General features: G+C 40.0%; 1 protein-coding gene across 1 annotated transcript in view; it reads right to left on the bottom strand.

The window, feature by feature from the left end:
• Positions 1 to 12490: 12490 nt before the first annotated feature.
• LOC115774319 (MAM domain-containing glycosylphosphatidylinositol anchor protein 2) overlaps positions 12491 to 27177 on the bottom strand; it is a 195920-nt gene continuing 181233 nt past the window's right edge. Inside the window, exons 15-18 of the mRNA XM_030721530.1 lie at positions 24684 to 24845; positions 14723 to 14853; positions 14185 to 14281; positions 12491 to 12605 (exon numbers count right to left, since the gene is read on the bottom strand). Coding sequence (XP_030577390.1) covers positions 12517 to 12605; positions 14185 to 14281; positions 14723 to 14853; positions 24684 to 24845 — 479 coding nt within the window. The 3' untranslated portion in view covers positions 12491 to 12516. The remainder of the gene's footprint in view (positions 12606 to 14184; positions 14282 to 14722; positions 14854 to 24683; positions 24846 to 27177) is intronic.

Here is a 27177-nt window from a genome sequence, read left to right as displayed (position 1 = left end):
AATGACTTTGACAACGCTGGCACAGCTGAATAGATATTGTTTGACTGACATGAGGAGCCCTGTCAGAGGAGAATTAGCAGACCATTAGCATTCCATGACATTTTCCCATCCGTCCAGAAAGCAGTGGTGGCCCTGTAAACAAAATGCTGTTGTGGTGCATGGCAAGGAGAAAGGGGAATAGAATGTAATGTAAAATGGCATTGTTCAGTGGCTGAGATACCAGGTGCGCATTCAAATATGGCTCTACAGGGCAACCTCTGGCTGGCTGAAACAGAAGAGGGAGACGATAAGGGAGTGGACAAATGGGACATACAGCAGGGTAATTGAAAGTGCTTTGGATTTTAAAGGCCAAATGCTACCAGGGGTTATCAGCAGCAGAAACAATCTGAATTTTTTATAGGAGTAACTTATTATCTGGACAAAAAGGAGGTTTGTCACACTTCACAAAGGGTACCTGGATGGAAAAGAGATCATAAAGGCCACAAGCAAACTTTAGAGTGCCTTTAAAACACTGTAAAATTACTTTTAGCACCTTGTTTGGAGAAAAAAAAACAACAAAAAAACGTTTGGATCGTGTGCTCAACAACCTTTTGAATAAATGTGCTCCACTTACCACCAGCCGATCCATTCACGGTAATTGCCTGTGTAATGCAACAAACTGTAATGTGGTGTTGATGTTTTTTTCCATAAATCTGCATAAACTAAAAGAGATCACCTCTTGGATACCAGCAAAGAGGCTTACATCACCGCTTATGCTACAATTCAGAGCAAAACAATCCTGAAAATAAACGTAAGAGATGCTTATCAGATCGTCCATCACAGACGTAGAAATTCACACAGCAGCACCATGGGGGAAAGACAAAAATGCTACTCTGACAACTCCTTGTTTATCATGTGAGGTGGTGCATGCATCTACAGAATGCGTACCACAAATCCTACACAAACACGTAGAGCCATGCCATTCTGTAAATTGCTGAACAGCCCTGGAAAAGCCCTGAGGCTGAAGACACAATGAAATCTGCATTTCATAAAATAAAAGCTCTTTCCCCCAGGGTAGGAGAGCGGGAAACAATTCCCCCCCTCCAGGGAAAAAAGGTTTTCAGGTACACGGGCACAGTATGGCCATGGGGAAGACTGACTGCATTGCTGACATTGCCCCTCCAGTAAGGCCTCTTTATGTGGAAGAAGCAATTTGCTGCTTGATCTTTCCCTGACCTTTAAAATGAGTACAATGTCATTTTATTAAATACAGATGGTCATCTATTGTTGACGCAAAATAACTAATCAGCCAATCACATGTCAGTATCCCAGTGCATTTAGGCATGTAGACATGGTCAGTTTGACCTACTGAAATTCAAACTGAGAATCAGAATGTGGAAGAAAAGGTGATTTAAGTGACTTTGAGTACAGGACGAGTGTTTCTGAAATTGCTGACCTATTGGGATTTTCCCACAAAACCATCTCTAAGGTTTACAGAATGGCCCAAAAAAGAGAAAATATCCAGTGAGCAGCAGTTCTCTATGTAAAAAATGCCTTGTTGATGCCAGAGGTCAGAGGAGAATGGCCGGTGAAATATCCACTTACAGTCAAGGTAGAACAAGGAATGCATCTCTGAACACACAACATGTCAAACCTCAAAGCAGATGGGCTACAGCAGCAGAAGACCACACCGAGTGCTACTCCTGGCAGCTAAGAACAGGAAACTGAAGCTACAATTCACAAAACCTCATTAAAATTGGACAATAGAATATTGGAAAAATGTTGCCTGGTCTGATGAGTCTCGATTTCTGCTGCAACATTCACATGGTAGGGATTTGGCATAGGCAACATGCCAACAGGTGCTTTATACTGTATGGTAAAGACCATACAATATAAGAAAGAAAGAAACCCCAATAATCAGACCACCCCGTGTGAGCAAGCACTTGGTGACAGTGGGAAGGAAAAACTTCCTTTTAACAGGAAGAAACCTCCGGCAGAACCAGGCTCAGGGAATTAGGGGAAAAAGAAGAGAGCAGTGAGAAAGGACAGGAGACACTATGAGAAAGAGTCAGAATTCAATAATTACTAATGATTAAATGCAGAGTGATGTATAAACTGAGAGAAAGAGAAAAGAGGTGAGTGAAGAAGAAACACTCAGTGCATCATAGGAAGCCCCCAGCAGCCTAAGTCTATTGCTGTGTAACTAAGGGAGGGTACAGGGTCACCTGATCTAGCCCTAAATATAAGCTTGATCAAAAATTGAAAGATTTAAATCTAATCTTAAAAGTAGAGAGGGTGTTCAATAACTTCAGTTTTATCCGAATTTAAATGTAGGAAATTAGAGGTCATCCAGTCCTTTATGCCTTTAACACATGCCTGTAGTTACCGTAGTTGTTAATGGTTTGGGGGGTATTTTCTTGGCACGCTTGGAGCCCATTAGTACCAACTGAGCATCATTTAAATGCCACAGCCTACCAGTGTTGTTGCTGTCCATGTCTATCTCTTTATGACCACAGTGTACCCATCTCCAGCAGGATAAAACACAGTATCACAAAGCTCTCAAACAGGTTTTTTTTGTAACATGACAAGGCAACAAAAATTGCCATGTTCAAAGTCACTTACATCACCATTCAGTTTGAACTTCAGCAGGTCATCTTGTGCATGTCTATATTCCTCAGTTGCTGCCACGTGATTAGCAGATTAAATATTTGCGTTATCTGTTGAACAACGTTGCCAAAGTGGCCAGCGAGTGTATTTTTGTGTCTGACTGTTACATCTGCACAAAAATTCTAATGTAAAATAAATAAATAAATAAATGTGGTTTTACAAGGTGTTGTCTTTATGTCAGAGGGATATATGAGAACAAAAAAGATGAAATGCATGCTGACTGTTGGAATTGCTGGTAGGTGTAGATAAAACTTTATGTATACTGACATTGCTTTCATATTTTACAGACTGTAGACTAGTAAGCTAGATCCAGAACGATTAGCATAGTCTGGAATCAGTTAACCAAGTGGTAACCTCGGAGGCTCTTTGAGTGGTCACTTGAGGCTGGCTCCAACAGTGAATTAATCCTCACAGACTCCGATATTAAAATGCCCAATATTACAGCCAAAATAAGCATGTTTAGAGCCTGGTAAGGATTAACAAAAAAATCTTTTTAAGTCTGTGTAGCTTCACCTCTGCTAATTTGATTCACTAAATTGTGGAGTTGGTGTCTCTTGGAGCACTTTTAATGAAAATAATATGACTTGCTGTGAGGTTAATTGTACTAACAGGCCATCTAAGAAATCTGTGCTCCAGGCTTGATTAGTGAAAATATTTTTTTTAGCATGTACTGTGAAAAAGCATTTTCCCCGCTTCTTGATTTCTTAGTATTTTTGTATATTTCTCACACTTAAATGTTTCAGACCGTCAAACAAATTTTAATATTAGACACTGATAACCAGAATAAATACAAAATACAGTTTTTAAATGATGATTTCATTTATTAATCCTTTTACTACCACAGGGGTCAGGCTCACCGGTGACCCCTGTGGTCGTAGATTACTTTTTACTACCACAGGGATCACCGGTGACCCCTGTGGTAGTAAAAGGGTTGGGAAAAAAGTTATCCAAACCTACCTGATCCTATGTGAAAAAATAAGAATTAGAAATGCAATCAAGCGTTTATGATAACTGACAATGAGTTTTTCACATCGCTGTGGAGGAATTTTGGCCCACTCTTGTTTGCAGAATTGTTTTAATTTATCCACCTTGGAGGGTTTGAACGGCCCGTTTAAGACTATGCCAAGGCATCTCAATCTTTTTTTTTTTTTTTTTTTTTTTTTTTAGTCATTCAGAGGTGGACTTGCTGGTGTGATTCAGATCATAACCCAAGTTATGACCTCGTCTCCTTCAAGATTTTTCTGGTAGACAGCAGAATTCATGGTTCCATCATTTCCATCATTTACAGCAAGTCATCCAGGTTCTGAAGCAGTGAAGCAGCCCCAGACCATCACACTACCACCACCACCACGCTTGACTGTTGGTATGATGTTCTTTTTATGAAAGGCTGTTAGTTTTACTCCAGATGTAATGGGATTCAATCCTTCCAAAAGGTTCAGCTTTTGTCTCGTCAGTCCACAGAATATTTTCCCAAAAGTCTTGGGGGGATCATCAAGCTGTTTGTTGTAAATGTGAGTCGAGTCTTTTTGGTCAGTGGGGGTTTTCTCCTCAAAACTCTCCCATGGGTGCCATTTTTGCCCAGTCTCTTTCTTATTTTTGAATCATGAACTCTGACCTTAACTGAGACACGTGAGGCCTGAAGTTCTTTAGATGTTGTTTGTTTTGAGATTTTTGGTGACCTCCTGGATGAGTCGCTGATGTGTTCTTGGAGTAATTTTGGTAGACCGGCCACTCCGGGGAAGGTTCACCACTGTTCCAAGTTTTCTCCATTTGTGGATAACGGCTCTCACTGTGGTTCACTGGAGTCCAACAGCCTTAGAAATGGCTTTGTAACCCTTTCCAGACTGATTCTCACGTGCTCTTGAGTTTCTTTAGATCGTGGCATGATGTGTTGCTTCTTGGGATCTTTTGGCCTGCTTCATTTTGTCAGACAGGTTCTATTTAAGTGATTTCCTGATTCGGCAGATCTGGCAGTGAACAGGCCTGGGTGTGGATAGTGAAATTGAACTCAGCTTTCCAAAAAAACGTGGTTAATCACAGTTAACTCATGATTTGACAAGGGAGGCAATTACTTTTTCACATCGGGCCAGGTAGGGTTGGATAGCCTTTTCCCTTAATAAATGAAATTATCATTTAAAAACTACATTTTGTCCTTACTTTGGTTACTTTTTCCTAATACTAAAATTTGTTTGATATCAGCGAGGGGATAAATACTTTTTCACTGCACTGTACTGAGCACTAACGAGCAGCTTGCCAGGCAAACCTGCTCACATTAGCTGATAAATTAGCTTCCAAATATGGTCACATTTGAATCCAACCCCCCCCCCCCCCCCTTCAAAATGGCAGTGACCTATGACTTACAGCATACTTCAGTATTTTTTTTCCATCTTGTCCTGACAAACCACTGTTAGCTGTTGATCAGTGGAATAGTAGGAAGCCATTGTCTTTTGTCCCCCACCTCGTAGCATTAATAGGAAACCTTTGAATTACATACATTGTTACAATTTTAAAAAAGTATTTTCTCTCTTCAGTATTTCAAAGTCATTTCAGTCTGTGTACAATACAGCAGGTTTTGCTCAGGTTGCCACTCTATAAGCTTTCCTCACTCAGAAGGCCCCTGCTGACTAAACTTTGGATGACTTTCAAGTCCCCCCACACACCATTGTTACTCCTCTGTCTTTCCTTCAGATGTCCTTCTCTTGCCACAATCAACTCACCTGCTCTCAACTCTGAGAGGAAAACAAGCACACCACATCTACAGAAGAACCACAAACTGGGAAGTACTGTCAAAGGAACAATTTGCACAACACAAAAGCTTTTGTTGCAAGTCCTTTGAGTGGGAGACAGGTGGTCACTGTGGGAATAACTTGGCTTTCTCTTTGAAAAAACTATAGGGACAGAAGTGTCAAGTACTGACTAGACATGGAAACAAGGGGATTTGTGTTAAAGCATTCAGCATATAATACGACACATTCTATTCCTTGTCATTATATTCTTGTCATGTAAATTTTAACAAAGCACATAAAATATTCCTTTTCTTTATTTTTTCATTAGTTGCAGGTATGGCACAAAAAATGGATGATAAATCCAAAGAAATACAGTGAAAAAAAAGAAGCCTGATCATATATAAATATAGAGCACAAAACAGAGAAGAGTGACAGGTCATCATTACAGGGTGTTGGCACAGAACAAGATAAATAACATCACTGAAACACAGCCTTCTCAACAACCTCGATATTACAGCATCAAATTTCATTATTTCTGGGGGTCTTTCAAAGAGTGAATTTTGTCACCCTGCGTGCATTCAGCGGCACCGATGGTAAATAACCGGAGCCTGCGAGGGGATTGCTTCAGCTTGGTTTGTGATTTCTGGTCAGAGCAGGTAAGAGGTGGAAAAGGAGAGAAGAGGAAAGCCATCGAGCGGCAGCACGATTCACTCCAACACCAGAGAAAGTTGGTGCCAAAAGGTGGCAGCTTTCCTGCTGGTAACATTGTCACACTGAGCAGCCATGCCATCAAATAGTGACATCCTGCCTCTTTCCCGACAAAGTACAAAGAAATCTTTGAAATGTGTCTACCTTGTCCAGTTATTTAGTGAGACTGCTGTTGAGAAATCACTCATGACTACCAAGTCACAGCGTGGAAGTTACTGCAGTAAGGTAGACATTTTACTCTTTAAAAAAAACAAAACTAAACTCTGTAGTACGTTTCAAGTTTAATACGACGGATACTTAGTTCCTGTTTGAGTCCGCCACACAAATACGCATCTGTCTGCCAAAAATCCCTGCATCTGCCAGTTTTGCCAGTGCCGGTTGTGCCTTACCACAGTACCAACCCCCTCATTGGCACCTATTCTCTTTGCTGAATCAGTACCAAGAAAGCAGGGTGGTGTGTATAGTGATAATTAGGGCTAACAGCTGCAATTATATCGTGCTAGAGCAACTGAATGATTTTTGTTTTTTAGGGGGAGCTAATAGCACAATGAATGGCACGATGTGACGAAGCCCTTCTTAGGTTGAACAGAAAATGAGAACTTTTCCACTCAGAGTGAAATGTTGGCACTGTTCCTTTTAGAGACCCTTGAAGCACCAGATGGTAAGTGGTTAACTGCAAGGTAAGATTAATAATATGTCAAAGCATTTATAGCTACAATTTAGAAGGCAAAATTTTTAAAAAATTACGCACAAATTTCTGTCTTAAAAAAAGAGAAACTTTAGAATCAAATGAGAGTTGGAAACGCAACATAAGTGAACAGGACTCCACGCTTTAACCTAGGATTTTTTCCGCATGTACTATATTGCGAGGTATGCACTTTCTCGGAATTAAGGCAATCCTTTGTTATAAATTACATTTTGTCACATAGCAACGAGTCATGGTTCTATTCACATGGATAACTTTAATCAAATTTACCAAAGAACTGAGAAATTGTTTTAACATATTGCCAGCAATTGTGTTCAATCTGTGGCCTGCGCAATCTGTGACAGACCACATCCTTAAATGCTACAGTACCTCCATTTCAGTGGCATTAGTGCTTACTGGGTACATTCATGCACAACTGCATTATTCATTCATGTATTCATCAATGCATAAATGAAATACCAGATTTTTCTTTTTCTTAAAAGAACAATTTGGGATGAGACAGCATTGAAAAGTTTGCTTTCTTGATACTCCGAGACACCACCACAACTGAAATTAGGTCATTAACTTTCTAGTTAAATGAAGACCAGTATGCGTAATTTTTGTTGCACAAAGCAAATCAAACATGTCATCTTATCAGGGAGGAAGGTTTTTAACTGCAGTGTAAGAGAAAAAAACAAACACGTGTTGTGTCTCTGTAAGACACACTGCAGCCAGCTTCCCTCTTCCCAACAACCAAATGTTTATTGCTTTTTCCATGCAATAAAAACTGACTTGTGGTGCTTGTTTTTGCTAGTGTTACAGAGGAAAAAAAGCAATTTCTAGTGTATGCTGTGACCAGTACAATGTAATGTAATGCATTAAAACTGGCCTGAACACCTTATTTGTAATGAGCTGTATTTGTCATGACTGCAAGCTTTAGTGCTTTAGCTCTGAGGCTCTGACTCCGAGGCTGTTTTCTAGTGGCTTTGATTGCCGCATACTGAAAGAAAAACATAACGCAATCAAACCACATAACACCACAGCTTCAAAAAAGGACCTTGGCGTGAAATTGTGTTTCAGTAAGAGACACGTGGAAAAAAAGAAAAAAAAAAAAAGCCTAATTAGAAAAAAGGTTTATAAAGTTTGAGAATTACGTGCACATATTTAATAAAGATACATGTTAGAACTTTTTTTTTTAAATAAGCAACCATATAGGAGGTGGTTCAGGAGCTTCTGCTACACACAGCATGTCATCAGACTGTGGAGAGTGACATGTATCAGGTTATAAGGGCTCACCTGTACTGTTGGACATGACTAGTCTGCTGACAGCCAGTCAATGAAGCGTATGCTCTATTTGAGAAATGTGTTTTTTTTTTATTACTTTGCAGTTGTATAATATTGCAGCACCTATAGTATTCCAATTATTGTAGTTATGAGTCTAAAATAAAAAGTTTAGTAAAATAAAAGTCACTTTTGTAATTCAAAAGCATATGGCACTAATACTACAACTAATACTACAACTGAACCAAACACCAAATCTCATGGGCTCAGGTACAGCGATAAATAACAAAACACTTGGCAGATGCAGTCACATTAAGCTCCAGCACCTAAACTGATCTTGAAACTCATTTCCCATTGTTGCTTTAAGTCCACTTCACACCTTCTGCTACCGCAGATGCTTATTATTATCAAAATAAAGTCAGTAAACACTCTACAATGTGAAAGTGTCACACAACACTGTTTACATATTCAGAACTGTTAATCCTCCCCAATCGTACTTAAGAGGACTTTCATCAAGAAAGAGAGCAGAGCTGAGTGTAAGCTACTCACCAGACTCACATCCCTCAAAGGGCACACACATGCACAAAGGGCATGTGTGTATGTGTGTGTGTGTGTGTGGTGTTTGCACGGAAATGGAAATGAAAGGCACGGTGAGAGCTGCAAGAACATGGAAATAAACAATGATCCTTTTGGCAGTATAATTTCAGCCACTATTAGCCAGTCTTTACCTAACCCAAATGAAAAATTCTAATTTGCATGAATGTACCCAGTATGCATAAAAAATATGAAATTTAAATGCAACTAGAATAGAATGAGGTCTGTTACAGGTAAACAATATATACACAAATAACATAAACAAGGAGTTTTGCAAAGTTTTGGCTGTTACTTTAAAGCAATAATTTGACATTTTAGGAGAAAAAAAAATGTATTTGCTTTCTCTACCAGATGAAAAAAAGAGACCCCCCCCCCCCCCCCCCCCCCCCCCCCCCCCCCAATTTAATATAAACAGACCACCAGCTAGTTTAGCTAAGCACAATGACTGGATACAGGAGAAAAGAGGAAGCCTGGCTCTATCCAAAGATTACAAAACATGACTGCCAGAGCTTCAGCTTGCTAATTACCTCATTAAGTCTCTTTTGTTTAATGCTACGTCTAAATACAACAGTTGGTGGTTTTAGAGTTATGGGCCAGCCTATCTGGGAGCTGTGATGTCTACTGACTTCCTGTTGTTCCAACTCACTGTTTTAACATGTTTTTTTTTTTTTTTTAATTATTATTAAACAAACATGGCATAGCATGATGAACTTCCGAGGTGCTGGTGCATAGAATTAGTTACCCGTGGCCAGATCCAGCCTGTTTCCCCTTGTTTCCAGTTTTTGATAACAAACCACCCCTAAGGTAACACTTTGCAAGGCTGTTTCCCAAAATGCCAACTTATTCCTTTAAACCTTTGAGTAACTTGTTGGTTTATCATATTCTTCTCATTTTCTGAGCTGTTGTTCTCACCATGAATTGACCAGGTACTGTGGGATGTAAAAGGAACAGCAACCAACGCATCGTGAACTCATATCCATACTTAATAACAGTGACGACTTGTACGGGGCACTTTGGCACTTGTCATTACCTACTATATCGCTGGAGGATACAGCAACTAGCTAATGGATATTTTATCTGAGATTATATTATTTGGAAATTGTGTCAAAGTCTGTGTCAAAGTCAGACATACTTCATGTTCTTGATGTGTCCAAAACAACCTATAAAAGTCTGAAAGTTCTCATCATCAAAAGCACAGAAAACATATGTTTTAGTAAGACAATACATCTAGTAAAGAACTCCCAAGAACTCCATTTACATTCAGTGTGATCCTAAACTTTGAAATGAAAATGTCTGAAATAATAAAAAAAAAAACAAAACAAAACAAACAGAAATGGATAGCAGATAACATCTGTGATCTGTGTGGTAACATCACACAGATCGCAACGATATTGTTAGGATGCCCTGAAATGCTCATCATTCTGCTCTGTTTTGATTAGCATATTTATCTTCTTTACATGTATCAGTTTCTTATCACACCTATTGTACACAGCTTGATGCTCACACATGTACACAACCCACTCTGACTAACCCAGGCTTCCACTGAAGAGGCTACATATTGTGAACCACAACACCAAAGCGAACCTTTACCCAGTCGGCATTCACAGAGACTTTATTTGCTGTCTTCACCGGGTTTCTTTTGCGTTCTTTAGCGCTGTGGTTGTACTTTAAATAAGAGTTAAAAAAAAAAAGATCAATTTTCTGTTTGTTACAGACAGCTGAAAAGCCCGAATCTGTGGGAGTAGGTCACATATGTGCAGAGAAATAGAAAATGGATTTTATATGTCGAGACCTTAAACTGTATGTTGTGCTTCCTGTACCCCAACATAAAACATAGATCATAAACCTTTGAATAGAGCTTCTTTAACATTTACAAGTTATACATTTACCAAATTGGTTTACTTCTTTTGCTTCCACCAGCTTTGATATTTCAGCAAATGCAAAGGGAGACAACAAGAAGAAAAAGGAAGTTAAGTCATCTTTAACGTAAGAAAAAATAAAATAAAAATAAGAAACAAGACACAAGTCCTCAAAACATTTGTCATAACCAACAATGAACGGAATTTTTCATTTTCTTATTTTCTCTTTTTTACAATACATTTTTTAAAAACCCCGCTGGTTAAGGTTATGGTCTCAGGTAGATCTTCCACAGTCAATCTTCACAGTTTGTGTAAAAGCAGAGAAACATTCTCGCTAGAGTAATAAAATATCATGACTATTATTATGGTCATTATTATCTTTTATTCTCGTATTGTTCCATATAAATGGTGGAGGAAAGGGGTGAGGCGTGTCACCCTAATGAAGAGCTTGCAGTCCCAAAGTTCCTACTCTCCTCCCTGTACAACGCAATGTTTTATTCAGTTGTTCTTTTCTTTTGTTAAAAAAAATGCTTGCCCGCAGGGGAGGAGAATTGTGGGAATAGAGAGTGGGGTAGTCATTCGATGAAGTGTCTTTATACCCCTCTATGATCTTAAACTGTTTTTTCCTGCACAAGACAAAAAAACAAAACAAAAACAACAAAAAAAAAGAAAAGAAAAAAGAAAAAAAAAGAGATCCAGAGCCTCACTTTCACTGGTGCTGCTCTTTTTTTTTTTAAATCTCAATTGTTTTCCAAACCTGTGCTCAGGGTCTGCCAGCACTGCCTGGTTGGCTGCCCTCGCATTAAACTGTGTACAGGCATAGGCTTAGGTGCATGCACACACACAAACACACGCCCTTGCACACGTACGCTGACGCTGTCCCATCGGGAGTAAAATCCGGATGCGGCACGAACCCCGTTCTCTCGATCTTGAACGCTCCCATCAGCACTTGTGGGGCAAAAGAAACATGTAGAAAATAGCCCATCAGAGGAAACATGAACAGAGATTTGTTCAGTGTCGATTAACACCCAGGCTCACGATTCGGTTTGTAATCTGAAGGCACTTTGTTTCATGGCAGAAAGTAAAGTGGCTTCTGTTCCACAGGCAGACCGCTGACTGAATATTCGAGTCAGGCTTCACTAATCGAACCTTCCTCTACTCTCTGCCTGTTTTTCCTCAATCTCCGCTTCTCCTTCCTCTCTGCTCTCTCTCTTTCTTATTCCTAACTTTGAGCATCTCTCTGCCTTCTAGTCCAACTGTCTACACCTCTGCTGATTCTTCTGCTTTTATTGTTCTGCCACCATACCGTCAGTTGGCCACTTGGACTCGTGAGCACAGTGTTAAAAGATACATAGGCAGCTACAGGGGAGTAAGCAGACAGAACTAAATGTTGCCAGAGTCCTTGTTTTTCTACAGTACAGCACCAAGCAGATAAAGAAATCCCAAAGAATGACATGAGGCTGGGCTAAAGTGAAAAACAAGTGTTGGGGATCAGCATCTGGTGCAAGAAAATGAAGATAAAGATACACAGAGAAAGGTCTGATTGAATGTATTTGTAAGCAGGGAAATGTTACTTCATATTCAAAAAGTCAGCAGTGTCTGTATTTCCTTCCGTCGTTGAGCTTTCCGGCGCCTCGTAAAATGGTTCTTGTGCTTTACAAACTGCCCTCCCTCGACGCTCGTGAGCTCTTCCGCCAGTCCGGGCTCATTGATCGCCGACCTGTCTTTGTGCTCGTAAAGACGTCCAGAGTCCTGCGCCGACAGGTGTTTTCTGTAAAATTTTCTTTAAAAAAAAAAAAAAAATTTAGCGCATCTTCTTTATTACTTTTTGTGTAACTTTTTAATCGCTTATTTTTTTCTCTCTCTCATTTGATAGCTGCGGCCCTTCTGTGGGCTGCAGTCCTTGGGGGGACCCCGCTGCTTTCAGGATGCATGAATCTTTGGTGATTGGATGTCGAGGGTACAGCTCACAGACGGCCGCTCTGAATATTCGCCTCTGAGATGATGGAGAAAAGGGTCACCTCTGACCTTCCAGGAGGGTCAGCACCAGGGTGACACATAGCAGCCATATATGGTAGGATGTGGACAGAGCCTTGGCGCTGAGATCTAAATGGGAAAAGAAAGAAAAATAAAATAAAATTCCAGAATGTTGGCTTTACAGTATATACAAGCATATGTCCCAATACAAACATGTGAGAATAAATCATGCTATATAATATGAAACTATGACTTTAACCATCTGTAACATTCAGTGCTGATTCACTTCAGTAGTATGTTGAGTGTGTTGAATACTAAATGCTAAAGCTGCTCCATTTAGCCAAATACAAGACTGTGCATACAGAAATATTACTAACTCAGCAGTCAATTATTCATGAAAGAGCTATAACATCATGATTATCCCTGTGGCTTTCACTATCTTTTAATGAGCTTTTAACTAGTAAATAATGGGCTGTTACCAGCGAAGAGCTCCACTGCTAAAAGTAATGAGTTGCTCGGTAACCACAACAATTGGTCAGTTCAGTTTAAGGATCTTTAGTTTCAATGTACAAACATAAAAGTCAAATTAATGTTCTCATATAACATCTGCGCATGAGGCTGCAGTGCTCAGCACTGTGTCAGCGTGGGGTTTTTGTGGGTGGGTTTTCTCCTACATGTGCTTTAGGTTAAATGCTGATTCTATATTCACTATATACATGGATAGTTGCCTGTGATGGACTCGTGACCTGTCTGCTGTGACTTCACTAAAGAAAGCTGGCAGATGCCCCAGACCACCCTGCCCATAATGGCTGGATAAAGGATTTGGAAAACGGATGGATTTTGGATGGAAAGGTTTTCCCCCCATATGTTTTGTACGGTGCAGCTAACCTGCTTGGACAGATCCTAAAACAGACACTGAACCATTTTCCTTTCTGAGCATGCAAATCAGTCAGAAGTCACCTCTGATCATACCTCAAGAGATCTTTCTCAATTTTCCCCTCTTACATCACATAGAGTCATGTAAGATTCATCGTGTGAGATTGAATTGCATAATTCATAACATTACTCTGTCCTCAGCCTGGGCGACCACTCCTTTACCTCCAAAATAAATGAATGCTGTCGCTTTGAATCATAATGTACCCAAATGAAAAATAACCTATATAATAACAAACTTGCAGCAATCAAAACAATGCATCTTGCGGACTGAGTTCACTGTCTGTGATTGCCGTTAGATGGCCAGTTATTTTCCACCACTGACATGAAAAATGAAAACAGAGCACTTTGATTCATTTATGGTATGTTAAAGAGATGTCTAAGTCTGAGCGGCTTCTGGAAATAATTCCTCCAGAATAAATAACGAGAATTAAATCAAGGGAACAGTGTTTGTCTGCCAACCAATAATGCCCCGTCAATTGCGGGCCATTTTCTGTGTCCTGTTTTCTATTTTTTTTTACCTTCTGTTTGTTCCAGCAGCGCAATTACAGTACTCCACTCAGCCAGCGTGGCTATCATTCATGTGATTACAACCCCGTTGCCATGGCAACCACGCTTTCCCCCATGAAATGTTCGCTGAGTGCTGCCAGCTGTCTAAGATTAGATCCTCTCTCATAAATCTGAACCTTGTCCGGCGAGGTAGACAGAGAACCTGGAACTTAGATAAGAGGGACAGAGGAGAGGATGGAGGACGCGGATGTGCGGTGCTACTCACTGGGAGGTGGGTCTCGACACTCCCCTTCCTCCAGCGTGATATCATCAATAGCAATGTCTCCTTCGATGCCTGGCCCCCGAACCCCTTGAAGTACGACCTACAGAGAGTAACGCAAGTCATTATATTGAGAGATTATATTGAGAGATGAAAAAAAAAAGGAAATTTGAACTGCAGCAAGATTAAATCTGAGTCAGTGTGATTTAGCTAAATTACCCCTTAGACAAAAAAACAACAGCAGGTGGTAATTGTTTGCTTCAAATGTCACAAAATTTTAAACTAAGACCGGCGCACGCTCAAACTATTCTTACTTTTTTAAACTAAAGCTGCAAAAATGATGGAAGACTGCAGCTTTCCTGATGGAAAAGCGTGTCATACCAAACATTTTATAAGGATGCCATCCACTTTTCAGAGTTTGTGAGGTGCTACATCAGTGTTTAGCCCCCAGGGAAACCAATACCACACAAACACAGACAAAAAAGAAAATAGAGGGCACCGAGGGAAACGCTGCTGCATTTAGAATGAGGTTTTTGAGTCTCACCTGGAAAGATGATGTTGGATGGATGCTTACTTTGGCCTGCTTCCAGCGGTCACCTTGATTACCACTTAGTGACCACACAAGACCCTCTGAAGCCGTTTGACCCTTTTGCTTTAGGAATGCATTTAGTGTTCCTGCATTGAGGAGAGAGACAGCAATACACACTGATCAGAGAATGCATCAACACTCATTCCTCCCTCACGATCAAGAATGATTTCAATAAATGTAAAAAAATAATATCCAAGTCAATCTCACTCAATGTTTCTTGACCCCAGGTTTGTGGACTGGTGCCAAGACAAAATATTTTCTAATGGCTCAGAAGAAATTATTCCATGGCTGGGAATAATGGCTTAATAATAATTATATACTTTAACTTTACAGAGCTAACTCCTTTTGTCCTGCATTTTCAGCACTTCTTCCATATTATGCCCGAAATGACGACTCACTATTATTTAATTTAAGTAGGTCATTAGAAATTAAGGCAACCGGTCGATCGTAGCCACCTCTCAGCGGTGCATGAAATCTATGTGAGGGCACAATTTCACAGTGCATAAAAAAGAAAGACATCGGGAAAAATGTGCAAGTGTAGGCCGAATCCCACATGTTTATGTTGGAGCTTTTCAATTGGGCATGTTTCCACCAAAGGAGAAATTAAAGGTGCAGGAGGCAAAAATCTAGAAAAGAGAGGATAAAAACTGCAGAATTAAAAAAAAAAAAAAATAGAGAGCCTTCCTCCTAGAGCTCCCCTTCTCTAAGCCCTTCCCACAAAATGAGTACGGACACATGCATGCGCTTCAAATACTTTTTAAACTTTTTGGTGACTTTTGGATTCTCTTTTCTGCTCCTTACTGTACTTTATATTTCTCAATTGATTTGGTCCAAAAAGACCTGTTATTATCCAAAGATTGCTGTCACGGGTTTGATTTTGTAAAGCTCAACACGCCGTCAGAGGGCTCAGGAGCATACTTCCTTCTCAAATCATTTGAATTGCAATATGCTGAAATATGAACAATTGTCAGCACCGGCCACTTTTGTTCATGTACAGTCACTTCAGAAAGTATTCAAAATCGCTTAACTTGTAAATTTCATTTTAAAAGGAATAAAATGTGCATTCATATAAGTGGGTATCAACTGCAAAGACACACACCCAGGTCCCAGAACTCACACTGAATGTCTCTGCCTAAATCTTACCTCTACTGAAATTCCCTTCAATGGGCTTCAATGGGCCATCAGAGTCTAACCGCAAAACAGCTATTTGTATTATCAAAAAATCTCCAAATGATCTCTCCTTACGGAACTGTGATTAGGCATAGTTGAAGGCAAGTGGACAGAACCATATCTAAAGCTTTGAAATTTCCCAAGAGCACACTGGCTTTTGTTAAATGACAAAAGGTGGAACCACGTAGTTGGTTTTCCAGTCGAACTACCAAAGCAAGAAAAGACTTTAATCAGGGATGCCCCCCAGAACCGAACAGCAACTAAGTACATCAAAAGATCTCTGAAGAGGTGGGAGAACCAGCCAGAAGGACAACTAACTCAGAAGCAATGCATTAAGAAGGAGGACAGAAGCCACTCTTGAGAAAAAAGTATATGACAGCATCCTTGGAGTTTGTCCAAGGATGAGGATAAGGATGAAATGTGTTCATTGCATGGTGCTGCAGACATGCCATGGTGGTGGCAACATCCGACTCCAAGCAACGACCATGCTTGGTGGCAAGGACGAGCAGACTGGTCAGAGTCAAGGAAAGGATGAAAGCCAGATACAGAAAGTCCATTTTAATCAAAACTTGAAGAATCTAAGCAAAAATGCCTCTTTTACGAAAACAAAACAAAAGGCTGCCCTTTTGCTAAGTAGGTTTACTCTCATATACTCTCATAAATTATATACTGTACCACCTAACCACCTACATAAGAGAACGCCATTGTGGATTCCAGTTTAATTCCAAGTGAAATTTGACTTTTGATGCTCATATTCACCTGTGTTTCCTGCATTTCAAATTTATATATTCTTCTGCATATGAAGCAGAGCCAAGCAGTAGCAAAGGTTAAACTCAGGTTATGCGAATTGATACATCTATTAAGGTGGTGTCTGCATGCAAAGATAAATTATTCTCTCGCTCATGATAGTCCAAATTAATTATCACTAAAGGGCAATGTGTGATTAGAATTTTTGGTACATGGAAATACTTTCCCTGTAGAGGACGGTTCTCCTGAATTTATCATTAGTTTCAAACTATTTCTGCCAAGTCCAGTTTTCTTTTGCAGCTCAGCTAGATTTCCACTAAAGCTACATTAAAGAATCTACTGAATGTCACTGCCAACTCAAAATGCAATATGACAGATCCATTTCAACTGAATTCATATATAAGTTAACAATAACACAGCAATACGAGATCTTATTGAGACAGAACAGACCATATATGAAGTCTGAATTGAAGACTCCCCTCAGTAAGACCTCTTGTCTGGCCCCAGGCTTTAATACAAAACTGTCAGATGATGACACTGAGTGCAACCACTTTACCCTCCTTTACAAAACATACCCATTGTGTGTGTGTGTGTGTGTCTATGTTATTTTTAATTTGCTATGCTGGAACAGGGTGCGTGTTTATGAGAGAGAACAGCATCTTTTTGCAGTGGGCCAACAGGAGCAGCATCCAAACACTCAAATCAGGTTAACACCGACACCACAGCGAAGCTCAGTGCGAGCGCTGCTCTGAAGTCAAGTGATTTTCACAAATATGGAACGCAGCACCTTTGCGTTGACACAGCTAGTGAGGCACCCTTTCATTTGATGCATCTTTGCCTCAGCTAGGTGCCTCATTACTGGTAAGCCCCCCTCAAATAGGTGAAAAAAAAAAAAAAAAAGAGGGAAAGCTACGCTGTGTGTCCCTGTTCATACTCTCTCATCAGCACGGTATACACTTCCCACCACAGCAGCACAATCTCCAGTGAGAGATGAGCTCTTGTACAGAACATGACCTGCGGTTTCATCTCCTGTGGAAGTGTTTAGGATGTAGGAGGATTCTTGCTGAGCTAGCTGGCTTACATTTTCTTTGAACTCATAGCGATGTAGGTGGTTATGTCAGTGTCATCACATCCTGAGCAAAGGCATATGCTGTATATTCTTTGGAGTACTTTTTTTTTTAAAAAAAGGAATACCTTTGGCAGACACTTGTGAAATTTAAAAAGATCTGAGAGGAGAAAGATGTGAGTCTGGTGAACAGTGAGGAACAGCTCCTGGAAATTTTCAATTATGTAGTGAGGATGATAGAGAGGCAGATTGAGGTGCTGTACCACCCTCCTTGCTAATGAAAAGATGACTCAGTTGCTTCTCAGAAGGTCAGGCTTAAAACACGCTTGCTTGGTGTGCTTTGCTCGAGACTTAATCCTATAAACAAATGCGACATGGGCTCCAAAGGCAAACTTTGATGTGCGCTTCAGTAATTAAGTGTGACCTTGTCTCAGGTATCCACCCGCTAGCTAACTACGGAGGAGTTTCTTTGAGCCTGTGCCACTGTTCTCATCAGTGTGTAGGCGCGACTCTTTATCGACTGATTCTGGCCTTCAGCAGTGCCGTGCCACAGCTTGACTGTGACTCACCTCAACAGCACAGTGGCAACAGCACCAAACTCTTAAAATTTCAAGATGGAGCTCTGCCTCACTGGGTGGTTTTGTGAGTAACAGCTCTAAATACAAAAAAAAAAAGCCTTCAGTTATTTTAAATGACAAAATTCCCCAAGATTACAGAAAATATAAAATGCATATATTATTTGGGCAATTTGTCATAAGCATTTACTCCTCTGGGGGGAAAAAAAATATCACAAACCAACATTCCTGAGCTTGAGGGCGAATGTTTCTCACGGACGGAGAGGCAGAATACTAAATGAAGCGTAGCTATGGAGGATCTGAGCTGGGTTTCAAGTCCTTGACATTTAGCCCATTCATCATAACACTCCACAGTCTGGGCATGGGCTTCACCACAGACGGGGAGGGCAGGAGAAGAGAGGGTCTGGCTGGCGATCAATTTGAGCAAATTGGAAATGTCACGGCCTACTCAACCTCAGCAGGGAGCCGGAGGAGCTCTCATCTCCCTGCTGAGTCGCCCTCCAACACCTCTATCCTTATATTCTCTCCACCTCCCTCGCCTCCTCCTCTCCAGATGTTTGGTCTGGCCCACCTGCCTAGACACTTCCACTCTAGCTCTCCCCTGAGAAAACCCGGAAGGGAGCCTAAATTTCAGACCATATGCAGTCATCTTATCAACTCTAGTGTAACACTAATAACTTCTCTCAACATGTTTTGCTTGATTAGAGATATTGTTTTCTAAAATCGTCTTCATTGTAGATTAATATTAAAGTCATACAAACTATGAAGAAATACATATGGAATTATTTAGTAAACCAAAAAAAGTGTTAAAAATGTTTTATATTTTAGGTTCCTCAAAGTAGGCACCTCCTGCTTAGATGACAGCTTTGCACATTTTGGCATTTTCAGTCAGCTTTATGAGGTAGTCGCCTGGAAAGGCTTTCAGGTAACAGCTGTGTCTTGTCAAGAGTTCATGTCTTGAATTTCTTGCCCTCTTAATGTGTTTGAGACCATCAGTTGCATTGTGAAGAGGTAGAGTTGGTATACTGAATAGCCCTATTTGAGTAATGTTCTCTTATGGTGAGAACTACTCAACTAAGTAAAGAAAAATGACAGTCCATCATTACTTTAAGAAATGAAGGTCAGTCAATCTGAAATATTTCAAGAACTTTGAAAGTCTCAAGTGCAGTCGCAAAGACCATCAAAGGATGAAACTGACTCTCATGAGGACCACCCCAGGAAAGGAAGACCAAGAGTTTCTTCTGTTACACAGGATAAGTTCATCAGAGTTACCAGCCTCAGAAACTACAAGATAAAAGCACTTATGCTTAGTGGGACCCTCATTTGTTTTTCAACAGGACAATGACCCCAAACACACCTCCGGGCTGTGTAAAGGCTATTTGACCAAGACAGAGGGTGATGGTGTTGGGTCAGATGACCTGGCCTCCACAATCACCTGATCTAAACCCAAGTAAGATGGTGTGGGATGAGTTGGACCTCAGAGTGAAGGCAAAGCAGTCATCTGTGTTCAGCACCTGTGGGAAGTCCTTCAAGACTGTTGGAAAACCATTTCAGGTGATGACCTCATGAAGCTGATTGAGAGAATGCCAAGAGTGTGCAAAGCTGCAATCAAAGCAAAAGGTGCCGACTCTGAAGAATCTAAAATCTAAAACATATTTTGGTTTGTTTAGCACTTTTACATTTATTACATGGTTCCTTATGAGTTCCTTTATAGTCTGGATGACTTCAGTATTAATTTACAATGTAGGAAAAAAAGAATAAAAACACTGAATGAGAAGTTGTGTCCAAACCTTTGGCTGGTACTGTATCTTTGGGCATGAGGCCTTTCCAGATGTTCAAATGGGCAATTCCATAGTCACTAATGCATCCCCATAAAATCAGTGATGCAGGCTTTGAACTGAGTGCTGATAAGAAGCCGGATGGTTCCTCTCCTCGTTAGTCCAGAGGACACAATGTCCATGTTTTCCAAAAAGAATTTCAAATTTTGATTCATCTGACCACAGAACAGTTTTCCACTTTGCCTCAGTCCATTTTAGATGAGCTTTGGCCCTGAGAAGACGGCAGTGTTTCTGAACGTGCACACTGTGAATCTTGTGATGATATTATGCGCTGTAGATGATGACATATTTAAAGTCCGTGCAATTTTACACCGAAGAACATTATTCTGAAATTATTCTTAAATTACTTGAACTTTTATAACTATTACATGGGCAACACTGGGACCTGAGGACTGCATACAAATGTGATGTGAATGACAATAAAGAAACCCTGAATCCTTGAATCCTCTGTTCTACTGTAAATAAAATATGGGTTTTTGAGATCTGCACCTTACATTTTACACAGCATCCCAACTTTTTTGAAACTGGGTTTGTAAAATATCCATTCAAAATGCCCAAGGTGTTTTCCCAGCACCTGAAATCCAGAGAAACTATTCACCATGCAATTTCTGTTTTTGAATTTAAATAAATAAATAAAATATTAATGGCAATTGCCACAAAAAAAAATATAACAAAACTCAGTAAAACTTAATTATGTTAGACATTTCCTCGCTGAGCTCCTGTTTCCACTCCCCTCTGATTGCCCTTGTTTATTTAAACTCCCATCTTTTTGTTCATTGTCAGTTGTCTTCCCTCATGTGCTCCTCCTGGCTATTTTGCTTATATTTTGGATTTGTTGTTCACTTCCCAGTGGCCTTTTGAGCTTATGACATTGTATCAACCTTAGGCTCCAGTTACACAGACCTAAAGTATGATATGCGACTGCCTGGAGACCACCAGTTGCTCCGGAAAAATGAGTAATCCCAGAGCAGTTGCAAGTGGTTGCAGAAGGTTGCTGGGAGTTGCTGTGAAATCAATTGCTAAAGCCCCAGTCATGCAGGATTAGAGACCAGTTAGTGAACCACTTTGAAGGCAAATGATCACTTACAGTTTGTGTTGAATGTTTTCAAGTTTCAGTGCCACTCAATGGTTGGTTGGTGGATTGTGCAGACAAGTCGGTGTCTTCCTGGAAACTATGGGTGACCACAGCAAAGAAATCACAAGGAGGTTTTTAGTTCAACACACTTTTTGTGACTGATTTCATCCAGGGACAGTTAGCAACCACTTGCCAGTCGGTCAGGGAATATACATTTTTCCCTAGCGACCGGTGGTTCCCAGGGTGTCATTGACTGGTCTTCCTGCATGACTGCAGCCTGAATAGAGGTTTTCCTTTGTTTGTTTTTTACTACTTGCATGCGTTACAGAGTTCTGCACCTGGGATCTTATCTCATAATTCATAATATAACAAAGTTTAAAGGAAACAAATTAACAGTTGGAGTAAGATCAATGATGCTGAAAAGACAAGTCAGTATATTAAAGGTGAGGGAGAAAGAAGACGAGAGGACTGACTGAGCTGCAGAAGTAGGAGAGTGGAGATCATGATGATGCCTTCAGTGTCTCTCTAGAATCCTGAAGTAACTGCAGTCAAATGCTGACTATAAATGTCAAAAAAGAGAGGAGAGTTCAGCTGCTGGCCTGTAGCAGTTTCACGGTTTGGTGAACGTCTACTGCAATTCCTCTCTTGGTTTTGTTACTGTCACTGATTGATTTTTATTTCTATACTTTATCTGTTTTTTGTTTTTTTTTCTGCACTAAAGTATATTTCAGTGAAATACTATTTTTAGCTGCCTCTCTCAGTGGGTGCATTCTCTGTTGTTTTATGTCACTATGATTTCACTTAAATGCCCTGAAATCAAAAAGGAAACACATAACAAACGGGTCAAAGACATCAGTTTTAGTTGTCTCACATAAGGAACTTGTGTATTTGTGTTCTTCTCTAACTGGTTAAAAAGTTATATATCTGATATGGGATTAAAATATTTTCAGAAGCGCAAAGTATGCTGATTGTTTTGTGTGAGCCTAAAATACCACAAAAAAAAGTTCCTCAGAGATACTGTACCAAAAAAACTAATGGTGGCAAATGATCAAAACTGCCTTAGAACTTTGGCCTGAAAAATGCTGACAGAGGTAAACATACACTCATGTGAAAAGGAAAATTTTTACATGACTCCACATCATTAAATGATTATGTAAATGATGATATGATATTTGATCAAATTCAATCAAATGATATTTGATTATTTGATCATCAACAGCTGTGAGAACTACTTTATAAAAGCAGAGGTTTTGGTAGTTTGCTGGTTTGGAGCATTCAGGTGTGTTAACACAATGCCACAATTTTCCCAGGAGTGGACTTCCCCGGAAATTCACTCAAAGGGCAGACTGTCCAATACTCAGAGAAATCACAAAAAAACCCAAGAGCTTCATCTCAGACTCTACAGCCCTCAGTTAGCATGTTAAATGTTAAAGATCATGATGGTATAATTAGAAAAAACTGAACAAGTCTGGCTTGTTTGGAATGCTTGCCAGGAGAAAACCTCTTCCAAAAAAGAGCATGGCAGCATAGCTTCTGTTTGCAAAGTTACATCTGAGCAAACCACGAGACTTCTGGAGAAATGTCCTTTGGTTTGGCCATAATGAACAAACAAAACACAGCATATCAACACAAACACCCCAAACCAACTGTTAAGCACAGCGGTGGAGGGGTGATGATTTGGGTTTGTTTTGCAGCAACTTGCAGTCTTTGAGTTGACCATGAGCTCCTCTGTATAGCAAAGTATTCTAGAGTCACATGTGAGGCCATCTGTCTGACAGCTAAAGCTTGGCCAAAACTGGGTCATGCAGCAGAACATTGATCTCGAGCACAGCAGCAAATCTCCAGCAGAATGGCAGAAAAAAGTTTTAAAATAATTAAAACTGTTGCAATGGCCCAGTCAAAGTCCAGACCTCAACCTGAGTGAAATGCTGTGGATAAACAAATGCCCGCAAACCACAATGAACTGAAGAAACATTATTAAAAAAAAAGAAAACATGGGCCTGAATTTCTCCACAACAATGAGAGACTGATAGAGTCATAAAAAAATATATTATAGTCCAAGTTATTGCTACTAAAGGTGGTTCTATAAGCTATTGAATCATGGGGTGTACTTGATTTTTCACAGTACTGCACAGAGTCCTGTAAAAAATGTCTTTTTCACAACTGTCAATCATACTGCCATCAATTATCATTTTCTATTCTTATTCCTATATTGCTTCCAGCCTGTATGACACTAATATCTATTTTCCACTGACATGGCACTGGCACCTAAACTGGACCTGGTTTTATGAATTTCCACTGAAAAAGTAAAACATTCTGGCATTACAAAAATGCTGGAGCCAGAGTTAAAACTATAGAGATTATGGACTATTTACATATTCCGTCCACCATGATTTTCTGCCCACAAAAATAACACTTAACTTATGCATTGAAAAGCTACATAAGCTTCAAAGCATAACTGGTTCTCTATCAACACTAGTACCGACACTTAAGTGGAAAAAAGACACAAGATAACCCTGCAGCCTCAGCCACTGGTGACCCTTTCCCGCCAGTAACTAATTGATAAGGAGTTTGGCTTGGACAGAGAATCAAACCCTAGAGGGCTTCAACAATGTGTAAACTGCTATTTTGTGCCAGAGCAAAAACTCCCAAATGCACTGAGCCCACAAACAGCATGCATTCAAAGCAGGAGTGCTTGTGGTCGGCTGATTGGGTCTCTGGTGAGGAGACTCAGATGTAAGTCACAGAGCGCTCCTTCAGTCGCTCGGCCATCTTCAAATGGGCCACACAAGGTTGTTATCTGCATTGTGAGATGAATGTGAGGGCTAATACCCGGAATCTGTGTACACACCTTTTGAAGGAGTTTGTCGCAAAAAGGAGATATATTTGGCTTGAAACATCTGACAGCTACACTTACAAAATTTTAGCAAGAAAGCACAAAACTCCCCATCACACACACACACCACTGGGAGGAACTCTCGGGAAATAACTGCAATTCAGTTGCTTAGAAGAAAAAGTGCTGCTTTCTTTTTTTTTCTATGCCATGACTCCCGTGTTTCCTCTTTCACAAACAAGTCCTTCAAAAAAAAAGAAAAAAAAAGAAAGAAAACTCCACGGTGAAACACACATTTACAACACATCAAAGTCAAGAATCTCATCTTAATTAATGTTTTACAGCCAGCGCGATGTCCCAAAGACGCTTGATGATGTACTTTTTTAGAAATCAAATTTCATGTGGTGTTGCCTTATTGACTGCGTTTAGTTCCGCATGAATAAGAAAGCATCTCCTTCATTTAGCAGAGAATTGCCAAAGCAATTTAAAATCCACTCATAGCTGCTTTTGCTGTTTTAGCAACCAGACACAGGGAGCAGTGATAGAATTGAAAGAATTTGTATAATTGCTCATTTTTAAGCAGTGGCTATAAATTAAGACAATCTTCCTTACCTATGTGTTTTCCATACATGTGGTAGAAGAAGCCAAAGCAGTAGGCAGGTGGATTGGTGATCCCGTAAGGGTTTTTAGGTGCTACGTTGAAAAATGGACTTATAAGCCGGGCCTGGTCCCCTTCCTTGCGCGGTCTCGATGTCTCAATGTACATGTAGAAACCTTGAAACACACAAAAACACACGCAGACAGCAGACTTATAAGAACAAAATAAGAGGGCTTCTACATTTTTCATGAACCGTGGTCTGATTGTTCACTCTCTTCTCATTCGGTCATATCAAATACTCCTGTTTTGTCAGAAGAGGCAGCTGTCAGTTAAGCACAAGCTGTTCTTTGATCAATACGCGTGGCAATATAGAAATCGAAGAGCTAACAGTCTGATTTAAAGGAGCAGAAAAGTCCTTATCAGGAGGTTGGCAGTGGCTTAAGTCACTTCCATCTTGGCTTTCTCATCATTTGACAGCTTTGTTTCATTTTGTTATCACTTGCTGCTTAGTTTTGTTTTCACTCCATTTCTATCTTGGCTTTCACTCCTTGCTTGGTTAATTTTAGACAACAAAACCTTTTTAATGATTTTAAAGTTTACAAGACTAATGCAGCAGGTCTGAAAAACAAAAAAAACCCCCCAAAACTGTAAATATGATTGCAACCACACAAATATCTATATATAATGAGCTGGGAGTGAGATGTATGCATGTCCCTATAATGCCAGAGGAATGTGAACATGCTAGATCATTTAAATCAAAATGACAGTATACACACCATCTGAATAAATTAATAACAAAGTTTTCATGTCTTTACTGAATAAACTCAGTAATTATTTACACTCTTGGCTGGAAAAAGTATGTGACCCTCAGTGCTGATGACTTCAAAAGCTATGCAGATGTTCCAATCATGGAGATTGGAAGAGTGGATGTCATTCCTCAATATACAAATACTGGCAAGTCTTGTGTTCTTAAAATGGTCTGGTTGGTATGAGCCAGGTTATCCTTTGTTATCCCTTTGAAACAATTCATTTCCATTTGTCTGTGCTATTGTAATAACTCAGTATCACATGTGTATCTGTTTGTCTGACTACTTAAGTTGCCCCATCAGCAACTTCACTGTCTTCACTGCAACTTCACGCTCTTTGTGATATTTCCCTGACTGGGAAATATCACAAAGAGCGGCTGTACTCTTTGAAAAATATGAGAGGTTACATACATGGACAAATTATTTTATCACTGTAAATATTGTGATAATGAAACCTTCCATAATAAAGATAAGGGCTGGGGCAGATAACAGCGGGGTTACATTTATGCTTCCCTGGTCTGACAGTGGTGGACAGCAGCAGTGATGCCTGTAAGTCAGACAGTCCTCTGTGTCTGAGCCAAATTATCTGAAGCCGATCTCTGCCCAGCCACAAGCACAGGGAAGGTAGCTCATGAGCTGCTCCATGCCCCTCCAGCCAAAATCAAATGGAATATCTCCCTCAGTTGAATCTCATATTGTATAATTATGCATAAAAAGGAATGGGGCTGCTAATGAAATGCTGGACATTTTGAAACCATTAGGTGATTAAAGCCAATGCATTATTTACTGCCTCAGCTGCTGCTGCTACATAGCACCATAATAGGCACCTACTGTATATTTCACCACAAACAACTTCCATCAGAAGATTCCTTTAAAAACCTCTTACATATCCACTTTATTTATTTATTGAATACGCAATACCTGTACATGCAGCTCTCAAGACTTACTATCCAGAGTCTAATTTGGGTACCATGGAAACAGCAACGAGGCTCATTTACAAGATTATCATGAAAATAAATTATCAAGGCTCCTCATTGTTAGATTGTGCCGCATCAAACAATTGGTGACACAATGAGCACAGCTGAAATCGTCTATTTTGAAACTGGAAACGCTCATATTGTCTAATCTTATTTCATTATTCTGAAAACTGTCACTTCCTGTGGTGTGTCTGCAAATAAACACACAAACTAATCAAAATGCTATGTATCTTGCATTTACCAATAATGTGATAATCTCAGTGCTTCACTGCGCACTGTGGGAATTTACGTATTCATTCATGGATTACATAAGAACTAACAAAGTCCATTTGAGTGCGCGCATTCAGCGTGCTAATTCCTAATACAATGAGCAGGTAGATGGTTTTCAGAGGCAGGCTGACAGCTGGCAAGAATAATCACTAAGATCAAGGCAAGCTGTTTTTTTTCCTATTAGTGCAGATTTTTGCAGTATAATTACTCAGCCTAAGCTATATGCTCACTGGTTAGTGAATGTTAAGGTTGGTCATGACTTGTGTCTGGTCTTTTATTTATATTACCCATCCATCCATTGTCTTCCACTTATCCAATTCAGGGTCGGTCTAGGCTATCCCGGCTGCAATAGAGTGAGAGACGGAGTACACCCTTGACAGGTTGCTAGTCTAACACAGAGCAACCGACAATCGCACCTACGGGCAATTTAGAATCACCAGTTAACCTAATCCTAC

The sequence above is a fragment of the Archocentrus centrarchus genome, chromosome 24 (assembly GCF_007364275.1).
Source record: "Archocentrus centrarchus isolate MPI-CPG fArcCen1 chromosome 24, fArcCen1, whole genome shotgun sequence".
NCBI classification, from domain to species: Eukaryota; Metazoa; Chordata; class Actinopteri; order Cichliformes; family Cichlidae; genus Archocentrus; species Archocentrus centrarchus.
This window is presented reverse-complemented; position numbering and strand designations above follow the sequence as displayed.